This window comes from Leptosomus discolor, chromosome 1, assembly GCF_034619465.1.
Source record: "Leptosomus discolor isolate bLepDis1 chromosome 1, bLepDis1.hap2, whole genome shotgun sequence".
Classification (NCBI taxonomy): Eukaryota; Metazoa; Chordata; class Aves; order Leptosomiformes; family Leptosomidae; genus Leptosomus; species Leptosomus discolor.
Genome location: NC_141391.1, coordinates 46,248,990 through 46,266,296, shown reverse-complemented (window position 1 = coordinate 46,266,296; position 17,307 = coordinate 46,248,990). Strand labels below are relative to the sequence as shown.

Sequence of the window (17,307 nt, the reverse complement as noted above, 5' to 3'; positions counted from 1 at the left end):
CAGAAGCTCTTACTATTCTCTAATCAATATCTAACACAGGTATTTCAAGGGGCCATTTCACTTGTATTTATTTGCTTGATGGAAACACTATTTTGAGCTATGCTGTAATAACATTTAAAGAAGTAAACTTCCCAAAGACCACAAATCACTTACTGATGAACAGTAACGCATAAACCATGCTAAAACTCCCCTGTCCAAAAAATTTCAACCTCAAACACAAAAGTGGTTCCATATGCTGCAAATACTGCAAGACATAAAAAGTTCACTCTATCATTTGAACTTTATAACAAAGAGTGACACATGGAAAGCCATGTGTCAGCAGTTAGTGATACCTTGATATTGCACAAACAGCGTGCCAATAACTTAACACCACAAATATTTGAGTATTTGCTGTCCACAGCAGCAAAAGCTGATCTAAGTCTACTCCATTAAGCCTTTTCTCTTCCCAGGAATGTGCTTCTTACACCTCTATAAGATGGAAGCATTAGCTCCTACACAGCTCTAGGATTAAGCCATTTCAGGAAGCTGTTTGGCAAGCTGATGGAAGACAAGATATTGTAGGTAATCTGACAATCCAGATTTCAACAGCCACAGACACACACAGCTGACTAAAACTTCAGATACTATCACCAGAATAGTAGTTGGAACAAGAATTAAGCATGTCAAAGCCTTTAGAAATGCAGAAATTGAATACAGATTATTCTCAAGATCTAATTCCTTGACTGAAGGCAAATTAATCTTTTTAAAAGTACTTTATATGGTACATCTTGCCATTTTCCTTACTGTAGAATTGAGCTGTAATTAAGCATAGTTGCGAAGTAGTGGATATGGATGTCAGTAATACAAGAGCAGAACAAAAATATCTTGCTACTCACATTATTATATTCACATATTAAAAAGGTAATTTATTTCAAGAATCAGTACAGATAATATTTTCTACCTGGAATAACTTCCATCAAGCTATCATAGCATATAATTGTTTGAGTTAAATGATTTCTACTGGTTTATTTCCGTAACAAGTGTGCATTCGCATTTTCTTCCTTTCCTATACTCTGGGGAAACATTACAGTAACCTTTTATTATTAATGAAAATGAGTAGGTAGAATACAAAATAAGTTTCTTCCCCAACTCCAAATTCAAAAGGGACATTTGCTCTGCAAAAGGCTGTACATGAGACACTTCCAGGTCTAATGACATGTTTTCCTGTTTTCAAAAAAATTCTCCCCTCAGATTTTCTGATCTGTTACTTGAAAATAGTTACTATCATTATTTTGAAAGAAAGCAACCCAAGATAGTAATACAGAAGAGTTAGATATGAACCTAACCCTGACCAGTGCTATTAATCGCTACTTTTCCTCCCTCAGATTTTGCCATAACTTCTTCATCAATGATCACTGTAGATTAGACAGCTAATGTGGATGCTGTGGCATCCACAAATTGTATTGTCTTTTCCATTTTTTTGAAAGGTTGTGGCTTATGGTTGGGGTTTTTTGGGGGGGGTTGGTTGGTTGGCGCTTTTTTTGTTATGGCTTATCAGAAATGTGAAGATACGTGGCAGTACAGGGTTGCAGCAGTTCAGGAACTGCTGAAGAAGGCACATCAACAACAACAACAACAAAAAACCAAAACTAAATGCAAAACAAACAAACAGAAAAGCTCAAACACCACTTAGTACGTAGCAACAGTATAAGGACCAGCTTAAAAGTGTGTGCAGTTCTGCAAAGAAGCAGGTTCTATTTCCACATCTTCAAACATCTTAGGTATTATAAACGTAAGTATACATTCAGCAGAAGACTCATGAAAGAATAAAGACAATCTTGAGTAGATGGCAACTATTCTAGTCTCAGTAATAGCTGCCTTTCAGGAGCCATCACATAGAAAGGAGGGTGAGCTGGACCCAATGAAGCTTTATCGTAAAGACCTAGATCTTTTTTTTGGCAGCTTTGGATATAAAACACATCAGCTGTGAAAGCGTAAGCTTCGGCAGCATGAAGTTTAACAGAAAGACTGTTACAAGAGTCTTAGATTAATTGCCCTCATTATGGTACTGGAACATGGGACCAGAATCAAATCACCCTTGAGACCCCTGAAACCACCATCACACTTCTGTAGACTTATCCCAGACCCTACTGCTTACTACTAAAGTAATTTTAAATGGTCCTACATCTTTTTACATGTAGAAGTACCCATAGGACTGCTTTATCTATTTACTTGCTTTCCCGTAGGAAAAAAATGAGCCATGGAGACACAGAATCCAGGGGTCTTAACACAGAACTTTAATCAAATTTAGTCCAAAATCTGGCCTGAAGGACAAGCCCAAATTTACAGTCCTTTTCATTTGCAAACCTGAAATGAATTAGCAAAATGAAAACTTTAACTGTTCTTTAAATTTAATCTCTTTGAAAGAGCAAGAAAACCTTCTCTATTTTGAAGAAAATATTTAAGTAGTTTAATAAAAATCCAGTAAACTTCATTAAAAACCTCACATATTTTAATATAAAAAAACCTCCCCAAAATACTCAGTTCTAATCCAGTCTATAGATGGCCTGTAAAAGTTTTAAACGCAATACCAAAAGTTATATTAAAATGGCTAGGAACAAAACCTTTATTCCCTCTCCCCTTTTGAAACTAGGCAAATCATCACAGCTATCAAACTTGGGAAGCCTGTTAAAGCACCGATCAAGGCACAATACTTTATAGCTCTCAGCTTCAATCCATTTGCTTCGCCAATTCATCTTAATGCTTCATCTAAATAGATCACATAATGATAAATCCCAGAAGCAAACTGACCACCATAATTCTCTTACAGCAATCACTAACTGGAATGTAGAATCTAGCAGTCCACTAATATTAAAGTTACACAAGTAATATCTTGTCAGATACCTTTTTTTTCCAAATACGACTTTTCTTAAAGACATAAGAAATTAAAATTAAAATAATCTGATCACAAATTATTCTAAACCAGAAACAAATTCTACCCGCTGGACAACACTAATAGATGAAATACACAGATACCAGAAAGATAGCACTGCTTTACTCTATTACTGCTAACCTTTTATTTCTAGAGAGACTTGCTTTATTTCAAAGTTTCAAATAGAGAACAGAAAAAAAAGCTGAAAATCCACTTGCATATTGTAAAAATCAAGTCGCCACTGAGATGGTTTAGCAAGACTGTCAAGGAGCGATCAACAAATAAAGTCTTTACTTAGAAGCATTAAAGGCTGAATCCTCAAAGACCTGAGAAATCAGAGGCCCCTCAAAAAAAAAAAATACTATGAGAAGAGAACCTGTCTGTATTGTTCACTATTTTTAAACATTCCACGCCTCAAGAAAATGTTATTTTTATCCTATAATGGTGTGGTGGTGTGATTTGCATGGGGGAGAGAAAACAACAGCATCTTGAAAGCAGTTACTTAGTTTCTTAACCAAATCAGCAAGGCCACACATCTCATTTTTGGAAGTTACTTTAACACAGTTGCGCTTAAGCAACATTTTCAGAAGAATTTGAGTGGACAATAGTATGCAATACCTATCTAAGGGACCGAACTACCCACAGAACAGCAAATTCTTCAGAAGCACACAAGCCAAATTAATCATCCTAAAAGAGTAGGCCTGTAGTTTTCTTATTGACCTGGAAAGAGCTTTATGCTCACAAAGCTACAGCACTTACTATCATTAAGCAACTGTATATTTCCTTTATTCAAAGGAAACTCTTCTATGCAAAATGTCCTTGCTGTTCAGGGCAGGAGGAGAACAAAAACCCATCAAGGGTTATAGGAAGGCAAATATGTTCCTTTCCAGTGCTCTGAAAGGAAGTTTAAGTTCCCAGGTAAGTAATCATAACAGTAATGGATATGCAGGAGGAATGGGATTCTCTTCTCTCTTGATCCAACAGTGCTAGAAATTATCAACTTACCCTCATCCTTGTATGACCTGCACATGCTAACTTCATCTTCAAAGGCATGCTGTTCATCAGTCCCTCCACCACTACATGAAGAGGTATACAGCAACACTTAAAATGTACCATTGGAAGGAAAAAAGGCTAGGAGATTAAGTTCACTCCAGCTCTCAGTTACACTTCTAAGCATATTCAGTTTCAGATTTTGTTTTGCTTAAAAAGAATTGTACTTTAAAGTAAAGCAATTCCTCCAGTGCAGATGTACGGGGAGGCCTTGCTGCCAATTTAACTACACTATGGCAGGGCAGGATCTTCAGGCAAGTAGATGTTCCAGTAAGATAACGTCTATTTCTTCCCTCCTTGGTTGATGGATCAGAACTGTTCTGAAAAATGGTCCTAGGACATGTATTCAGCCATTGTACTATTTCAACTTTGGAAACAGAAGGACAGGAAAAAGTTATTTTACCAGTCTAAGGAATATCCACATTGAATTACTTCCAGATTCAGTTATGAAAAATGGAATAATAAATATTTGGCAAGGAAACTAACTATTCAATATTTGTGTTTAGACATGGTTGCTAAGATGATCTTGTAAATTTTTATTATTAAAAAAAAGTCTTCATCTTTCCACATAATTTTAATCATTTATATTGTGGTTATCTTGATTAGGAAAAAAATTAATTTGTGGAAGTTCAAGAAGTTAACTGAGCCTTATTAGGAGATTCCATCATCACTTAACTGCTTCCTGAATCTTTATGAAGACTCTCAGGAATTGTATAGCCCTTGCATTTTCTTTCTGTAATTTCTGCCAGAAGAATGCATAGACAAACCATTCCCTGGATGAATGTCACAGTACATCAAAACAACTAAAGACGTTTTTCACAAGGATCTTAGGAAAATATTCAGTCTTCGGCAACTTGTGGGAATAGTCTCCATAGCCTCTCTCTTACTGAGCTTGCCAAGATATCTAGAAAAAGGCCTCATTGGTAAAGAAAACAGATGAGATGTTTTGGAGTCTCTCACTTAGAAAAGTAACAGAAATAGGAATTTGTTCTGATATTTCTTCTTGAAATGCAGAACGTTGATTAATTTAGAGAAAGAGATAAGAAGAAAGAGTGGGGTTTTTTTATAGAAAATATCACACAGGAAGTTGAGTATCTGTAATACAAATACAAAAACAAAACCAATTCTCTTAATTTTCATTTACAGGTGGTGGGACAAGAAAGGGCTGCTTTGGCTTCTCCTGCATTGTTTAGAAGATGCTGCACAAGCCACGAGAAGAAAGAAAACCTCACCTATAGTACTTAAAAAAAAAAAAAAAAAAAAAAAGAAAGCAGATGAGCCACTGGAGTCCCAGCCAAACAAAGGAGGGTTCTTCTCTTCATCAAACAAAGCGGTGCTAGCAACAATCTAACCAATTTTTTTTTTGTGGAACAGATATTGAAATCTGAACCAGAAAGATGGAAAACTGCCTTAGTATGACTGAAGCAGAAAAATGTTCAATGTTAAGCTTAAGTTTATTTTAAGTGTTTTTTTTGGTTTTGGGGTTGGGTGGTTTGGGATTTTTTTTATATCACCCAATCTGTTGGAGGATAAAAGCTTATAAATATATGTACTAGTGAGAATTAACCTGTACCTAGTATTCATGCACAAACAGCACATACACAATGGCAAACCAAGTATTGTACTATTTCTGAAGTAAAATTTTTCAGACTCTCATACAATGTTTGTTCCACTCGTATGATTACTTACAGTCTCAGCTACAAATTTGCAACATCAAAACCTCATCTTTCCTTAAAAATACTATTACTGGCTGTTTTTCTCTGAAATGAAGCTTGAAAAGATCATCCATGAGATATAAACGCTTAAATAATAAAAAAATGCAAAACAAGTTTCAAGTTTCGTTCCCCCCTGCAACAATACCACTTGATTTTGTGATTTTTGACTAATGACACAATACTGCAAACCAAGCAATCATCTCCATTTCACTGTAAACCTTTAATATATGACTGTTTTCATTTGATTTATATTCAACTCAAAGTAGTTATTAACAAAGATTTTTTAAAAAATTAATACCTCAGTCTGACCTTCATGGGCACTGGATTCATGAGTAACACGAATAGCCTAAAATTAAAACATATTTCAATCAGACTTTAAATGAGACTTTCAGTGTTTAAGAATCACTGTATGCTCTTCATTTTATCAAATGCCATAGAGTAACTATTTTTTGTTCAGTGCTTTTAATAAAAAATTAAAAAACAAATAATCTCTACTTCCAGGGATCTCAGAAGACCAATATTTCAGTTTCATCACAGTCAATTCAAGTCAAATACCTAACAGTTTGTAACAGCACTTTTACACAAAGAAAACACTATGGGCAAGTGTTTTTGTTATATGTAATTTCTTGAGCAGAGAAAATACTTTAGATAGAAGCTTTGATCAGACATCTTGTGTCCAGCATTTCTAGAGAAAATGTCATCGAACCTCTACTGTTTCTGTTTGTTACTACTTCCCTCAGCCACATGTTAACACCCTTATTCCTGAGGGCTTCACAACAAGCTTAAATTGAACTCAGACTTGGAAATCATCAAGATTTTCCTTTTGAGAGAGGGTCATCATTACCATCAGGGGCAACAGCACTGTTCTCCCCTTCCACCACTGGTCAGATGTTTTGGCCACATACTTTCAAACAGCACTAACGATCTGGCTAACCACACTATCAGCTAGCCCATCCAATTGTTTGGGGTGGTAGGGGAAAGAGATTATATTTCATCTAAATCAGCTCTTTCTGTGCCCCAAACTGCTAGAGCCAAAGAGGGATGACTAGAAGGCACAAATAAAATGAGGCAGCAGAACGTCCATCCTTTCAGCAACAACCCCAGATCAGCTTAAATTGACCATTAAACTGCATCCTGAACCCACCAAAAAGATTATGCAGACATTTCTCATCCATTTCAAAGTCATTTTAGACTAAGCCAGTGACTTACTATAGATGAGGAACACTGACAAAATCCATTCTGCTGACTGAGCTATGGGCAAGCAGGAATATTTTAAACTACCAAAGCAGAGTTTTGTCTGTAGCAACTGCCTGATCACAAGCTCACATGTAAAATTGTTTCAGTGTTTCACTGGATCAAGTCCTAAGGACAGTACCTGCTCATGCAAGTAATTCTTATACAATTTTAAATAAAACCACATGATACTTACTTCATAAGTTTCTAGATATTTGGCCCTCTCCTCAGGAGTCATAGATAGTGAATCTTCTAGGAACTTTTTCAGCGAAGAATTAGTTTCTTAAAAAAATAAAAGAAGACATAATTAGAATCCTGCTTTAACTCCAATTTCCTTCAAAGCTCACAGAATGCTTACATCCAATGAAAGATTTAAAAAAACAATTACTGAAGGCTGACTGCAAGAGGAATTACTACCTGCTGCATTTTGCAACGTTTTGAATGCATAGTTCATAGCTCATAGATTACTATGAAATACTGGTTTTATAATTATACGTAGAAATGCTCTTTGAATAGAGATCGTCCTTTACGAATGGTTATATTCAGAGAAAATAGTGCAAAACGTATCCTTCCCTCCAAGTTAAGGAAAAAAAAGCCAACAAAAAACCCCCACTCAACCAAAAAAAACTTACCAAAGTTCATTTTATCTCTGTTGTTTGCAATAGCATGAATTAGCCCAATTGTGCCACAAGCATTGTTAATGGTCTGCTTCATGAAATACACTGATGACTTGACATCTTGCCCCTTAGCTTTTATTCTCTCTTCTTCTTCTGTTCTGAAGGTTTCATACTAGAAGGAAAGTTACAGATATTTCACAAGTGCTACAAATAGATACTGGCTACATTATTCAAGCAAAAATAATTCAAAAAAAGCACAACAGCTAATAAAACCCAAAACTTAACTTGTAATTTGAAACACTTAACACATGTGGTCCAACAAGTATACGTAAACTTACTCAACTGAACAGCTCTATATCGTTTCTTAAATCAATGCCAAACAGTCACACTTGAAACACCATTTTGAAATATGTGTTATCTAAAATAATTTTTAAAATGTTCAAAATATTTCCTTGGTCTGAGCACCTGTCACCAACTCTTTTCAATCCAACAAAAAGCTTTTAAGGACAGAGGTCTCCAAGTGCTATCAAGCAAACCGTAATACTTCAGCATGAAGCAGTCCCACAAGTTCCATTTTTGTATTTCATTTTTTCTGGGAATATAAAATAAGATTTAAATAATGTTCACAGCTTCAAAACAGGCCCTTCAAAAGCCGTATTCATAAGGTGAAATTTATTTTCTGTAGTAAAAGAATTTAGTTTGATCGAACAATCGAAAGTACTTGTTTCGTAAAGATCATAATGAACTAAAATCTGTTACACTGTGCAACACAGTGTCTGTTTTGTAGGGTTTTTTGCTGGCTTTTGTTGGTTCTTGTAGGGGGGATTGGGGTTTTTTTTGTTTTTTTTTTTTAGTTGGTTGTTTTTTTTTAACTTGATTTGATTTGTTGGGGTGGGTTTTTTTTGTATTTATTTTTTATTTTAAGATCTTAATCTAAAACAGAGAAAGAATTAAAGAAAAATGCAAATGTTCCAGACAATGCTGTTCTTTCTTCCTCCTTTGCCTCTTTTACCAGGTACTTTTGCAGACAAAAAAAAAAAAAAAAGTATTGAAGTAGATGGGCTTTTTATACAAGTGTGACAAAAATACAGTTTGAATGCAGAATGTTATCAAGGAACTCTTCCTGAAAACCCATGAGAAATTTCCCTCAGATTCTATGTACCATTAGTGACATACAGAAACAAGAAATGTTTCCAGTATTGTGGTTCCATGCTTGCAGCTTGTCTGAATAGTGTAAGTAATACAAGAGCATTTACAAAGCATTTTAATTTGACACCACTTATCTACAAGTTAACAAAAACAGCCTTGAGAAAAAAATTTCATAAAGCACAACTGGACAAAAGTACAGATTACAGAAGATAAACAATATAGCTGCCATTCACTCCCTGCCAACCAAAACAAACTCCTTGGAAAAAATAAATACATAAACGTTGAGAATACTGAAAATACAATTTTGAGCAAGGGTTAGACCAGATCACCTCCAGAGGTCTGTCCTAACTTGAGCGATCCCATGAAACGTATTCATTGGACCACACCCAAAATGCTCAATGCTCACGGTATTCACTCTGTCTAGAGCCTACAATGCAGACTAAGAAAGTCACCGACCTTTAAACTGGACAATAACCTGAAAATTATCTGCATACTAACAAAGAGTACCTTGCCCTAAAATTAAGTCAAAGCAAACTGACGTATAGGAAACATGAAAGACAGGAACTTCTAGACAGAAGAAAAAAAAGCCATGACAGAAAAGTGCTTAGGAAGGCAGCAAAATTAAGAGGCATACTTTCATAACCGTAGACCCAGCAAAGAAACATAAATAAATAATAAATTATTTACAACAGGCCATACTGAAAGGGAGACTGAGGGGAGGAAAAGTACTACAGAAATACAAAATACTGATCAAGAGTCTTGTGGAGTTCACACTGAACAACAAAACCTTCAGAACATTGGGACCTCACATGAAAGACTCAGCCTTCGCACACTTAGGCTAAAGAGTTTATAGAAACACTTGCGTCCCTTATGTTTCTGAAGGATTAACATGCGGGAAAAAAATCTCTATTTGGCTGGTGGTCAAATTTGATTGATGCAACAGAGCATATGCTGTTTCTCTGGTTCTGTTTGTTATATGCTTCCTAAGGATGAAACTGAACACACCTTCTGGAACAAGAGGAAAGTTGTTCTTTCCCATAGGATGATGCTCCCATAGCGTGATCCAAGAAAAGAAGTTTGCACAGCCAGAGAGGCAAAAGAAATGTGACAGTCACAGAGGGAGCTCAGACCTGTAGCTCAAGCAGCCAGCCAGAAATCACAGCATACAGAAAACAATGCCTCAAAGGTAACAGAAAGGAAATTTCCTGAAAACAGGTGAGGATAGTTAAGAGTTTCCTTAAACTCAAAATTATTAAGGGGGCTGAAATCAAGCCTGAAAAGGACTGCCTGGACAGCTGTTTTGTAGAAAGAGAATGTGAAGTTATACAGCACCTAATAAGCAAGAGGATTGACCTTGTCATTCCTATTTAAAATAACCAGTTTTGTTATATAAGTTAAGCTTTAACAGAATCATAGAATCATAAGGTTAGAAGAGACCTCTAAGACCATCAAGTCCAACCGTCAAACCAACACCACCATGCCCACTAAACCAGGTCCTGAAGTGCCATATCTACGTGTTTTTTGGACACCTCCAGTGACGGTGACTCCACCACTTCCCTGGGCAGCCTCTTCCAATGTTTCACCAGTCTTTCAGTAAAGAAATTTTTCCTAATGGCCAGTCTAAACCTCCCCTGGCGCAACCTGACGCCACTTCCTCTTGTCCTATCATTTGTTACTTGGGACAAGAGACTGACACCCACCTCACTACAACCTCCTTTCACGTAGCTGTAGAGAGTAATAAGGTCTCCCCTCAGCCTCCTCTTCTCCAGGCTAAACAACCCCACTTCCCTCAGCCACTCCTCATAAGACCTGTTCTCCAGGCCCTTCACCAGCTTCGTTGCCCTTCTCTGGACACACTCCAGCACCTCAATGTCTTTCTTCTAATGAGGGCCCCAAAACTGCACATGGGATTCAAGGGGAGGCCTCACCAGTGCCAAGTACAGAGGCACAATCACTTCACTGCTCCTGCTGGCCACACTATTTCTGATACAGCCCAGGATGTTGTTGGCCTTCTTGGCCACCTGGGCACACTGCTAGCTCATGTTTGGCCACCTGCTGACCAGCATTCCCAGGTTCTTTTCCACCGGGCAGCTTTCCAGCCACTCGTCCCCAAGCCTGTAGTGCTGCATGGGGTTGTTGTGACCCAAGTGCAGGACCTGCACCCAATTTAGTGTCATCTGCAAACTTACTGAGGGAGCACTCAATCCCCTCGTCCAGATCATCGATAAAGATGTTAAACAAGACTGGCCCAAATACTGAGCCCTGAGGAACACCGCTTGTGTCCGGCCACCAGCTGGATTTAACTCCATTCACCACAACTCTCAGTGCTTGGCCGTCCAGACAGTTTTTAAGCCAGCCTAAGAGTGCACCTGTCTGGGCCATGAGCCAGCAGCTTTCCTAGGAGGACGCTGTGGGAGATGGTGTCAAAGGCTTTACTAAAGACCAGGTAGATGACATCCACAGCCTTCCCCTCATCGACTAGGCGGGTCACCTGGTCACAGAAGGAAATCAGGTTGGTTAAGCAGGACCCGCCCTTCATGAACCCATCCTGGCTGGGCCTAAGGCCGTGGTTGTCCTGCACATACCCTATGAGCACCCTGAAGACGAACCGCTCCATAATCCTCTCCAGCACTAAGGTCAGGCTGACAAGCCTGTAGTTCCCCGCACCCTCCTTCCGGCCCTTCTTGTAGATCGGCATCACACTGGCAAGCCTCCAGTCGTCTGGGACCTCCCCCATTGACCAGGACTGCTGATAAATGATGGAGAGTGGTTTGGCCAGCTCCTCCACCAGCTCCCTCAGTACTCTCGGGTGGATCCCATCCGGCCCCACAGACTTGTGGATGTCCAGGTGGCAAAGCAGCTCTTCAACTGCTTCCTCCTGAATTATGGGTAGTTTATTCTGCTCTCCATCCCCATCTTCCAGCTCAGGAGGCTGATTACCTTGAGGATGGCTTGTCTGACTATTAAAGTAATAGGGAAAGAAGGCATTATGTACCTCAGCCTTTTCCTCATCCTTGCAGGCAATATTCCCCTCCCCATCCAATAGAGGATGGAGATTCTCCTCATCTCTCTTTTTGTTGTTACTGTGTATTAATAGAAACATTTTTTGTGGTCCCTCATGACAGTGGCCAGATTGAGTTCTAGTTGGGCTTTTGCCTCTCTAATTCTCCCTCTGCATGACCTAACAAGATCCATATACTCTTCTTAAGTTGCCTGTCCCTTCTTCCAAGAGTGGTAAACCCTCCTTTTTTCCCTGGGTTCTAGCAAAAGCTCCCTGTTCTGCCAGGCCAGTCATCTTCCCCAACTGTTCATCTTATGGCACATGGAGGCAGCCTGCTCCTGCGCCTTTAATACTTCCTCCTTAAAGAATGTCCAGCCTTCCCGGACCCCTTTGCCTGTCAGGACTGTCTCCCAAGAGACTCACTTGACCAGTGTCCTGAACAGGCCAAAGTCTGCCCTCTGGAAGTCCATGGTAGTGCATTTACTGATCTCCTTCCTCACTTCACCAAGACTCGAGAACTCTGCCATTTCACAGTCCTTGAGCCCAAGATGGACTCAGACTATCACATCTCCCACCAATCCGTCTCTGTTCGTAAACAGCAGGTCAAGCAAGGCACCTCCCCTGGTAGGCTCTCTTACCAGCTGTGTCAGGCAGTTATCCTCCACACACTCCAGGAAACTCCTGGACTGTTTCCTCTCTGCTGTGTTCTATTTCCAACAGACATCTGGTAATTTGAAGTCCCCCATGACGACAAGGGCTAACGATTGAGAGACTTCTGCCAGCCACTTGTAGAATGCTTCATCTGCCTCTTCATCCTGGTTGGGTTGCCTATAACAGACTCCCAGCAGGATATCTGCCTCGTTGGCATTCCCCCTCATCCTTACCCATAAGCACTCGGCCTTGTCCTCACAATCATTAACCTTTACACAATCAAAACTCTCCCTATAACATACAAAGCCACCCCACCGCCTCTCCTTCCTTGACTGTCCCTTCTGAAGAGCTTATAACCATCCATTGCAGCACTCCAGTCATGAAAGTCATCCCACCATGTTTCTGTGATGGCGAACAAGTCACAGCTATCCTGCTGCACAACGGCTTCCAGCTCCTTCTGTTTGTGGCCCATGCTGCGTGCACTGGTGTAGATGCACTTGAGCTGAGCTATCCATTTCACCCCCCAACATTGGCATGCCACCCTTAGGTTCATCAATAGTTTCCCTTGTTTTGTGCCCTTCCCCCTTCAAATCTAGTTTAAAGCCTCCTCGATGAGCCCGGCCAACTCATGTGCGACAATCCTTTTCCCCGTTCTAGAAAGCTGAAGTCAGTCTGTTGGCAGCAGACCCAGTGCCAGGTAAACCTCCCCATGATCATAAAAGCCAAAATTCCATCGATGGCACCAGCCTCTGAGCCACGTGTTAATCATCAGGTGTGTTTTATTGTTCCTTTCAGTATTCTTCCCTGCCACTGAAGGCATTGAGGAAAACACTCCCTGTGCTCCTGATCCTTCAAGCAATCGCCCCAGGGCCCTCAAGTCCCTTCTGATCGCCTTTGGAACCTTTGGACTTCTCTCCGCAACCTCATCGCTATCCAATAGTGGGTAATCATCAGAGGGCTGTAACCAGACCAGGGAGTTTCCTAGTTACATCTCCAACCGGGGCCCCAGGGAGGCAGCAGACTTCCCTGTGGGATGGGTCTCATCGGCATATTAGGCCCTCTCTTCCCCTCAGCAGGGAATTGCCCACAACTACCCTCCTTTTTCTTAACAGAGGCAGTCACAATGCATGGGGCTGACTGACTCTCCCTAGGCAACTCCCTCGAGGGACCTTCACCTACCTCCTCATTTGCATGGCCCTCAACTTCTACAGCCCCATATCTGTTGTGTAGGAGCAACTGGTAAGGTGAGGGAGGCCCAGAGGTGATTTGCCTGCCACCCCTAGCAGGGACCTGTTTCCAATCCCCCCCCCAACCCCTGATGTCCCCTCCTTCTGCCTGGTGCCAGGAGGGCAGGGATCCTCTGCTTCTTGTGGAGCCTCCACCTGCTGCCTTTGCCTCAGGGATGGCAGGGTGGGGCTCCACCCATCTCTCTCCCTCTCACACTCCCTCATGCTCCTTAACCTTTCCACTGCCTCTCTCAGCTCTGCCACCAGGCTGAGCACATCGGCCACCTGCTCACACCGCACACAGCTGCTGTCCCTGCTGCCCTCCGGCACAGTGACAGGCTCAGGCACTCCCGGCAGCCAGAGACCTGCACAGCTGCGGGGTTGTGCGGGAGCTCCGCCTGGGTCGCCACATTCCTTCTGGCGGTGGCTTTCGGCCGGGTGGAAACCGCAGCTGGGTCCTTTTCTGGGAGGGCGATGGCCACCGGTGGAGTTGGCCTCTAGAGCCGGGAGAGGGACCGCGCCCCGCCCGCCCCGCCCGCCCCAACCGCCGCCCCAACGGCCGCCCCGCGCCCCCTTTGCCCGCCCTGGTGGCCGCGCTCTGCTCGCTCGCGCTCCCTGGGGCTGCTCTCGCCTGGGCGGGGCTTGGCCGCCGTCAGTCACGCCGACATGGCGGCCACACTGGCTGTTCAACGGCCGCCGCCACTCCTGTCCCGCCCACGGCGGGTCCCAGCTGACCCCGTCAGGCGCTCGCTCTGCCCTCTCGGGGCGCTGGGGCACCCTCTCGCTCCCGGCGCTTTTGCCGCCTCGGTCTTGCCGCGGTTTTGCCGCTTCAGGAAGGGTTCCTCGGCGCGATCCTCTGCTCCGGAGCGCTTTGCCTCGGTGGCTACCAATTGCTAACTGCTTTGTTCTTATAAAGCACGTGTTCTTTTTGATAGACACGTTAAAATGTAGACGTTTGGGAGATTCATCTCAAACTTTTTGGCTGACATTATCACAATCACGTAAGAAAGATCAGTATGAACCACACATTTAGACCTACATAATACTCAAAGGGGATTTACATAGAGAAGACATCCATCTTGTGTAAGCATATGACACAAAATAAGCAGACTTGAATATTTAACCAAATCAAGTATTTCAAAGTCTAACACAGGAAGAAAGGGGTGTGTGGTAGGGAGAATTATCTTTCATCTTAGAAATATGCCCCATCTGTCCAAGAAGCAAAAGCCATATTGGCACTGATAACTGAAAGCATATTGAAATTTCGTCAGTGCAACAGTACAAAAACTCAAAAAAGTAGGACTATATCTAGTCCTACACCCTACCTCTTATTTTGCTTATGCTATTGTAGCTTTCTACGAAAAGTAGCAGAACCAACCCATTTCACAAGGCATATTTAAAAAAAAAAAAGCCTTAAATTGTCTGTAATAGAAGAATGTGAGCTGTATTTCTCTGTGCTTCTACATTAGCTTTTCCCACTCCAACTTGAAATGAAACTGGAAGTATGCATGTAAGGTTATCAAAAGAAGGTTCTGAAGCAAGCATTTTGTTGTTTCTAAATAAGTCTCTTCAGTAAGGTCTGAGTGTCATCTTGATTCTATTATGACACCCAAATACGAAATTCAAACTGTTTATTCCCATTTCATTTACAACACAAGTGATTAGCTGATAATTAAATAAACATTTACCTTTTCTGTTATTGGAAAGAGAAGTAGCACTGCACAGACAGGTCTTGGCACCATGCTAAGCAGTTCTGGTTCCATACCATAAACATCTACAAATTGCCAGTCAGGATGTATACCTAACTGTTTGAGAAACTGGAAAAGAAAAAAATAGAATAATATTAAATGAGTACGCTCATATACTTACCTTTTTAGAAGCATAACAGAGTATTTACAATGTGAAAGACATTGCAAAAACCTATACTTTCGAAAATTTAAAGGAGAATAAAGGAGAATGAGACCCAAGTTTTAGTCAAGTCTGAATAAATCATAGTGATAACAAAGACACACAGAATCCCCACATTTTGTTTATTTATATCACTTTATGAAAGGGAAATGAAAACACTCCTAGCAGTATTTACTATAGCATTAAAGAATTTCAGCCATTTTGAAAGTGTTTTGTCACAAAATAGAAAAATACTGAATATTCACTTTGACTAGAAATCATGGGTCAGAGCACATATGAATAAACTTATATTATTTAACTCCATGAGTACTTCAGAATACCTGACACCAGCACTCATACTGGAACTGCTGGGTTTCAGCAACTCAAAAAAATTGTGATCGTTGATGGCCTTCTGAGCAGAGACTCAAGATACATATTTTAGTAAGTGTACCTTTCAAGGTGTTCTTTTATATGAAAAATCCTTTCAAGCTGTGATAGAGTAACATATTTTGAAGTAGTAGACAAAGATTAAGTGCCAGACAATCATGAATCTTCATGTAATTCTCAGTTGCTTCTTTAGAACTTCTGAATAGCATCTAAGCCAAAGGCTGATCATTTTTTCCCATACTACAGCTATATGTCACGACACAAGAAGTGATTTTGGATCTTTTACCTAGCATTAAGCCATTTAAGGAGGAAAACGAGACTGCAGCACCTACTAAGCTTTGACAACCTTACCCTACAATTGGGGGCTCACTTTTTAATCAGATATTCTTCTTTTACTCAGATAAGTTACATACCACAACAACAGCTACAGAATTAATAACTATATATGATCTAAACCAATTTGAAATATTTGTGTTATCAGAGTCTAGAAGAACCTAACTGAATTCAGAAACTATTGTTACCATACACACACTGACCATTCATAATAATAAGAAAAAGCTAATTGTACACTGTGGCATACAAATCCTACTTTGAAACACTACTTGTACTGGTAAAAGAAACACATTTTTGAGAAAAACTTAAAAGATGTGGGAACCCTGTGTATTTTCAAAAAAGTTAACATTTCACAATATAGTATATTTCTGCTGGAAAACCCATATTCTACAGGAAAATCTTACCCAGTCACCTGGGGCTCTCAAATTTAAATAAGCAAAGTCTGCTGATAAAACAGCTGCAAATTTAAATGCCTGAAAAAACATGCAGCAAATAATATTCCTCTACCCTCTCTAATAGGAAAACAACGAACCCCTAAAGCTCTCAACGAAACTCAACTCTGCAGTTCCTAATATTGTTCCCAAAAGTGACACTGCAGGAGACCGGAGTAATTTGTCCATTATCTTTCTTAGAGTGGAAAGATAACTTTAAAAGCTTCATCATACTCCTCCTACCCAGCACTATTTATGGAAATCTATTTATTGATACATTTGCAGTAAAGATGCTTAAGAAGGATCACAGAAGACGATAACCCTAAATGAAAGGCATAGATGACTCTCTCTCCTTTCCATATTCCACCCAGTGAGCAGGTTTACACATCCGCACAAGGACACAATAACAGTTATGCCATGTTTGAGCAGATTCATACCTATATAGATATACCTGTAAGAAATACCCAAAATGAATATTTTATTAAAACAAAACACGAGAACATACAATGAAATACAAGTGCCTTCATCTAATGAGTACCCTTCAAATACCAGTATCAACTTGTACTGGGCAAGAGGCAAGGTGGTTGCCTTTCAGGAGCCATATCCAAGGGGCCAACTCTCAATATTTACAGATCTAAAGGAGGCAGTTTCTACAACGGCTGAATGTATGAAAAACAAGTATTTATGAAGAGTAAGGAAGATTTTTACCAGTAATA

At 40.4% G+C, this 17,307-nt stretch overlaps 1 protein-coding gene across 1 annotated transcript in view; it reads right to left on the bottom strand.

The window, feature by feature from the left end:
• Window positions 1-17,307, bottom strand: part of UCHL3 (ubiquitin C-terminal hydrolase L3) — a 48,276-nt gene that overhangs the window by 20,411 nt on the left and 10,558 nt on the right. Inside the window, exons 3-6 of the mRNA XM_086482003.1 lie at window positions 15,242-15,370; window positions 7,542-7,698; window positions 7,106-7,191; window positions 5,975-6,022 (exon numbers count right to left, since the gene is read on the bottom strand). Of these exons, the coding sequence (XP_086338129.1) occupies window positions 5,975-6,022; window positions 7,106-7,191; window positions 7,542-7,698; window positions 15,242-15,370 (420 nt within the window). The remainder of the gene's footprint in view (window positions 1-5,974; window positions 6,023-7,105; window positions 7,192-7,541; window positions 7,699-15,241; window positions 15,371-17,307) is intronic.